Genomic DNA, 6962 nt, shown 5'->3' on the forward strand with positions numbered 1-6962 from the left:
CTGGCGCTAACCAGAGCGCCTATAAAAATTCATAAAAACATGCCTTCCTTTGACCGAATTAACTACACCCCTCCCTTAAGGAATAATGAATAAATTTACAATAGAAAATTTTATGTTAATCGATTATTTAATATATAAGTATAAATTATTTAATATAATGTTATGCCCGAGTCGTGTCGTCCGTTACGCCTGCGATGAGTCGTCGGCCGTTGCAAGGAAGGCGCGCTCCCAGTATATTTCTGGTACAGGAGCAGCTCTGATAGCGTATTTCACTGGTTGCACTGGTGCGCACTCAGTGCACATTAAGGCTGTTGTACACTATCTGAGCCAGAGCGTCACGTGACCGCCCGGCGGCTCAGCCGTGCGGTGATGGGGGTCGCGCACCGGAATCGGCCCGAAATGTGCAAATTCTTGCGACTACTGGTATAGATAATGGATGATACCGCGACACCACGACGTCTTTCTATACAGAAAGTACACATATACACATTTCACACACAAACATTGCCAAAAACAATTACAACTAATTTTACAAAATTGAAAAAAGTATTTGAACTCATGAACCAGAATAAAATAACATAAGTTAAAGTATTTTATTATATTATTGTAAAATAGTTAATCTTACGTGTAATTAGGCATGTTGCTTTACTTAGGCCAGTTTTAAAATAGAAATGTTATTGAAAAACATTAACTATTATGAATTAGAGAACTTACGTCAATCAAATTTTAATTTATGTTTTACATATCTTAGGCCGAAGAAGAAGTTAGGGTAGAAAGCAGACGATCTTCTATTATAGAAAAGAAGAAAACGACTGAAAAGGTAAGAAAGAATATATTGCTGTTTTTAATCAGTTACATAATGTGCTAACAAAATATTTTGTTATTAATAAATTGATTAGTTGTAGTATAACATTTTTAGAAGAACAAAGTAAGTATACGTGCGTGAAAGTTACCTTCTCAAAATCGACATAAGAAGGAGTTTTAATATTTTATAGAAATAAATTATTTTCTATTAGATTAATAGCTTGATGTAATTTTATTGTTTGGCTAAACCAGCTTGTGTATAAATTATATAATATAAATTAAATAATATAAATTATATAATTGACTTTTGTTTTTTTCTAAGTAGTCTTTGAAAATAATTTTATCCGTAGATTTGACTTTTAAAGCTTTCAATGTGCAAATAATTTTACAATAAAAAGAAAAATTATAATTTTTACTTAAAATACAAAAATTATGCTCTCTGTAAAATTTTACAATTAAGAAGAATTTAATTAAGGATATAGTATAGGGTCAAAAATATTAGGTAACGCTGGATTTTTTATTTTGTGCGATAAATATTAGGGTTAAATAGTACGTAGATTTTGTACAAAGAAACATAAAGGAACATTTTACCTTGCATCATTGCAGGATGTATCCGTATTCAGGCCAAGAGCCATTTCGCGAATGATTGAAGACGAGGTACACTTACACATATATTTTAATTACTCTAATTATTTTATTTTATTTTATATCATTTTTTTTGTACTTTGTAACGAGATAACTATTTTTTTTAGAACACACTCACAGCGAAGATCAAGCCACACACACATAAATTCGACGAAGAGATTCAGGTACATAGACATAAACACAATACCTACTACTCTCAATCGTGTATATCGTCCATTAGATCAGCATACACGTTACATTTAATTTTAGGACGTTTGGTCGTCTAAACCGACAGAGCGCGGTAGTAAATCGATAAAACATTATGAGGTACGTAACGCATTTCTTGTTATGTTTATGCGTCTTAAGATACGCGATATAAGCATATGAAACGTTATAGGAAACTACGAAGTCCAGGGCAACTTCTTTCGTTTATGAAACTGACCGTAAACCGAAGGTACATATCTCGCGCTATATATTAACTGTATTTAACAAAATGTAGTTTCCTTAAAATCGGAAAAATTTATGATATTTGCAACAAGAAGAATTACACAAAAGTAAATTTTTTAGGTTGCACCTCAAGCTGCAATTAAGCCACGCGTTCGCGATTCGGATGATGAACGTGAGGTATATAAAAAATTATATTATACACACACGCATACACACATAAACGATGTTATAATGATAATTAAAAGTTTTACTAACGTTGCGTATTTTATCGACGGTATTCATTTTAGGATGTTTGGAGTATTCACAATCCGGGAGAACGTGATAATGAATCTATGCCGTACAGAGTATGCAAATATGTTACATAAAAGTTCAATACATTTTAGTTTAAAAGAACATGATATTTCGAACATGATATTTTTTTATTTTAGGATATGTCAACAGATAAGACACACAAACCTCACATACCCGCAGATACAACACATTCACATGAAAAATCAGATGAAGACAAACCAAAAGATAAAATATCACATGACACCATCGCAAATAAGACACATCCACAGAAATCGGATAAAGAGATAGAGGTACAGAACATTTATTGTCTAATGGCTAGGCATGTATTACGTGTACAACTTTGCTTCCGCCGTTTTTTTTTCCGAAATTCGAGGCTTTATTGTAAAAAACTGGTTATATATTTATGATTCAAAGTATTGTCCATCGCTGGCCACTTACTTTCTCCCATCTTTCGGGCAGCGTACGAATCCCGCGTCGAAAAAACTGGTCATCTTTTGAGGTGATCCACGAATCGATCCAATTTTTTATTTCTTCATAAGACCGGAAGTGCTGGTCAGCCAGGCCGTGTGCTATTGATCGAAACAAGTGATAGTCAGAGGGAGCAACGTCTGGAGAATACGGCGCGTGGGGTAGGACTTCCCATTTCAACGTTTCCAAGTATGTCTTGACCACTTTCGCAACATGGGGTCCAGCATTGTCATGCTGCAAAATCACTTTATCGTGTCTCTCGTTGTATTGCGGCCGTTTGTCTTTCAATGCTCGGCTCAAACGCATCAATTGCGTTCGATACCGATCGCCTGTGATTGTTTCAGTCGGTTTTAACAGCTCATAATACACTACGCCGAGCTGGTTCCACCAAATACAGAGCATGACCTTGGAGCCGTGAATATTCGATATGGCCGTCGACGTGGAAGCATGGCCGGGATATTCTGCGCTTGGGGTTATCGTAATGAACTCATTTTTCGTCCCCAGTCACAATGCTATGCAGAAATCCCTTCCGTCCTTGCCTTTCAAGCAGTTGTTCACAAGCAAACAAACGCCGTTCAACATCATCTCTCGGCTTAAACTCGTACGACACAAAATTTCCTTGCTTCTGAATCATTCCCATGGCTTTGAGGCGTTTTGAAATAGCTTGTTGAGTCACTCCCAATGATCGTGCCAATTCTTCTTGATGACACGAGTCTTGATCAAATAATGCCTCCAATTATGCATTTTCGAAAACCTTCTCTCTTCCACCGTTATGCCGGTCTTCGACGTCAAAATCACCATTTTTGAAGCGTTGAAACCACTCACGACATGTTCTTTCACTAATAGCAATCTCAGCCGCAGATTTCTTCATATTGAAGCAGAAAATTAAAACCTCCCGCAAATGACGAGAATTTGGCTCGTAAACTGATATTTTCAATCGAGAATAACTTTATGATGCAGACACAAATCGACTAATGTTTCTATGGGGTTATATTGACAGATGCCCAAGTTTATTGTATGACGTCTATGATCTATTTATTTCGACCACCACTTACCGCTAAAGCCATCTACAAGAAAACGGCGGAAGCAAATTTGTATACTTAATAGTAGCATATCTTTACATTATCAATATTTTTAGGATATTTGGGCGAGTAAAGAATACGACACTGATTCTAAAAAACGTGACAAAGTATGCAAATACATTTAAATTACAGAAATTATTCGCGAAGAGTTTGAATTTCTTTAAAAGAGTAAAATTTTAAATATATTATTTTAGGATATTTTGAAAGAGAAAAAACCACATGATACACCTACGAGTAAAGTACTATCGCGTAAATACGACGATAATTCAAAAGATAAAACACTTTCTCATTACACACCAATACATAAAATACATCCGAAAAAATCTGACGATGAAATTGAGGTATATAATATTATTGCGAGGCATAAATTACATATCTTTAATATATTACTCTTTTTAGAATATTTGGGCGAGTAAAGAACGAGATAATGACTCCCCCAAAAAGCATGAAAAAGTATGCATATACATATTTAAATTATAAATATTATTCATAAATATAGTAGTATCTTTTTAGAAGTGGCTATAAAATTTTAAACGTTATTTTAGGATGTTCCGAAAAAGAAAACACGTTTGCGTGATATATCTACGAGTAAAATACTTCCGCATAAATCCGACGATGTTTCAAAAGATAAAACATTTTCTCATGATACGCCTACTTATAAAATACATTCGCAAGAAAAAATTGAGGTATATGACAAATATTATCGCATAATTTATGAAGCATATGTTACACACTTTCGAAATAATATTGTTTTAGGATATATCGACTAAGCCCAAAGAACACGTTGTCAATTCAAAGAAATCTAAAGTACGTATAGTTAATAATTATATAAAATATAATACAATTATTAATTATCACACGTATACAATTAATTGAGTAAGAACAAAGACAATAGTAATGACGTGTTAAATAATATTTTAGGACATACCAAAAGTTAAGACACTTTTACGCGATACACCTACAGCTAAACTACAATCACATAAATCTGATGAATCTAAAGGCAAGAGACTTTTACGTGATACACCTGCAATTAAAATACAAAAACCTGACGAAGTGTCAGAACAGAGAGAGAAAACACATGACACATCTATTCACAAAATACGTTCACACAAATCTGATGAAAAAATTGAGGTATACGACACTTATATCATATGCATTTTTTAGAAGCAAATTTTATTTTTAAAATATTAATACTGTGTAGGATGTTTGGACCAAACCGAAAAAACATGATACTGATTCTAAGACATACGGCAAAGTATGTAAATTAGTATATTAATTAAGTACACAATTAGTGTGAGTTTATTTAAGAAGAAAGATATATAATATTTTAATTATAATATTGTTTTAGGATTTACCAAAATTTAAAGACAAATCGTCTCAACGTCAATCTGACGAAAAAATCGAGGTACACGTACGTTACGCATTGCAGAGTACACTTACACATCGTATTGTACAGATTTTTTACATATTTTTTTATGCTGACTTCTAGGATATTTCGTCTAAACAAAGGGAACGTGAAAACAAACCATATGAAACAGATGAGGTACACTACTACTGAAATTTCGCGCATATTTGAGTAAATTTATGAAATAGCAAATTTAAAATTATTATTATTATAGGATACACCGGAAATAAAGACTAAAAAACGCGTATCAAAATCTGACGATCAAGCTGAAGGAGATAAAATAGCTTTGGACAAAATAAAAGTACGTGATATCAAGTCCGAGCTAAATGATGAGGTAGATAATTATACACGAGACAAGATAATATCTAATTATAATTTAAAAAGAAATTTAGTTTTATCCATTGACATTTTTTAATGAAAGGATAATAATAATGATAGTAAATTGATAAAAGGTAACAAAATTTATTTTAGGAAAATTATATATAATAAATAAAAATACAATACCCGAAATAAAGTCAAATTTATCTCTCCTTTGTCTTAAAATATAATAAAATACATTAAAATACATTCTTAAAATTTTAGGACGAATTGGTGCCGAAATCGAAAGGACATGACGATAAACACGTTGCACATGATGAGGTACATACATGAATATAAGAATACATATAACATTTTGCTTCTCTTCACTCCACTTCACTTTACATAACTCACACTTTCGGGTCTTACATTTACATAAAACAGCTTAGTGAAGTATGCTGTTATTTTAGGATACAGATGTGTGCTTCACGGACACATCTCATAAACTTCCACTAGACCGATATGTCAAAACTTACTACATGCACTATAATTACGTTAGTTACGAAATATTTATAATCTTATGGAGGATAGCAAAACTATTTATTTATTTATTTTTAAATCGATATATTATTTTAGGACGTATGGGCAAATCCGCCAAAATCCATCGAGCACGAACGAAATTCTATTACATCCGATAAGGTACATATATACATATATACACACACACATACATACATTTGTGCGGTGAGACAGATTGTTAGATAGAAATAGAAATTAATATTACATGCAAAATATAGGTATATTGAAGAAACAACCCTTATAAAAATTTTTCATTTTTAGCCCATTTTTAGCCCGCGCGAACGGTTAATTTGAGTGGTGAAAACGAGCATTTTACTCAGTGAGTATGACTCCGTTTTTAGGTCGCAAACAGGGACTTTTCTGTAAAAATGAGTGGTTAAAACGGATTACATTCATGCAGGACACGAGTATATCTGAGTGGTAAAAACGTATAAATTACGAGTATTTTTGAGCGATAAAAACGTAAATTTGAGTGAAAAAACTTATACGAGTGCAAAATACTCATTTAGCACTTGTCATTCACATTGCACGTTTTCACCACTCGAAATTACTCGTCGTAAGGCATAACCGATAGCACGAAAAAATCAGCTCCGCTCTTGTCGAGATTCGAATCGAGGCCTCCAAGTCTAGTCTACGAGGCTGCCGCTTTTCCACTGAGCCACACAACTCCTATGTCGATATTCGCTTACTTATGTACCTCTTATATGAAAGATTATAATTATTATATAGTACACTATTAGAAATGTAACCACGAGCTTCCTTTACATGTAAATGAAGCTTGTGGTTATGAACGAAATTAAAAGTAATGAATGATTTAACTGAAAATTAAGTTACACTAGTTTTATTTAAATGTAATGAACGTATACATCAAATTTATGAAATTTAATGTACTTTTAATAAAATTTTATGAAAAGTACATTAAATTTCATAAATTTTCATGAAAAATATATTAAATTTTATGTATA

At 32.7% G+C, this 6962-nt stretch overlaps 1 protein-coding gene across 1 annotated transcript in view; it reads left to right on the forward strand.

Moving 5' to 3' along the window:
* Nucleotides 1-6962, forward strand: part of bent (projectin protein bent) — a 221823-nt gene that overhangs the window by 29695 nt on the left and 185166 nt on the right. Inside the window, exons 21-42 of the mRNA XM_018510206.1 lie at nt 430-474; nt 752-820; nt 1411-1461; nt 1557-1613; nt 1699-1755; nt 1826-1882; nt 1996-2052; nt 2163-2219; nt 2304-2456; nt 3773-3823; nt 3911-4057; nt 4116-4169; nt 4262-4402; nt 4473-4523; nt 4638-4847; nt 4918-4971; nt 5065-5121; nt 5206-5259; nt 5336-5455; nt 5704-5760; nt 5889-5972; nt 6055-6117. Of these exons, the coding sequence (XP_018365708.1) occupies nt 430-474; nt 752-820; nt 1411-1461; nt 1557-1613; nt 1699-1755; nt 1826-1882; nt 1996-2052; nt 2163-2219; nt 2304-2456; nt 3773-3823; nt 3911-4057; nt 4116-4169; nt 4262-4402; nt 4473-4523; nt 4638-4847; nt 4918-4971; nt 5065-5121; nt 5206-5259; nt 5336-5455; nt 5704-5760; nt 5889-5972; nt 6055-6117 (1746 nt within the window). The remainder of the gene's footprint in view (nt 1-429; nt 475-751; nt 821-1410; nt 1462-1556; nt 1614-1698; nt 1756-1825; nt 1883-1995; nt 2053-2162; nt 2220-2303; nt 2457-3772; nt 3824-3910; nt 4058-4115; nt 4170-4261; nt 4403-4472; nt 4524-4637; nt 4848-4917; nt 4972-5064; nt 5122-5205; nt 5260-5335; nt 5456-5703; nt 5761-5888; nt 5973-6054; nt 6118-6962) is intronic.

This window comes from Trachymyrmex cornetzi, unplaced genomic scaffold (assembly GCF_001594075.2).
Source record: "Trachymyrmex cornetzi isolate Tcor2-1 unplaced genomic scaffold, Tcor1.1 scaffold326, whole genome shotgun sequence".
Lineage (NCBI taxonomy): Eukaryota > Metazoa > Arthropoda > Insecta > Hymenoptera > Formicidae > Trachymyrmex > Trachymyrmex cornetzi.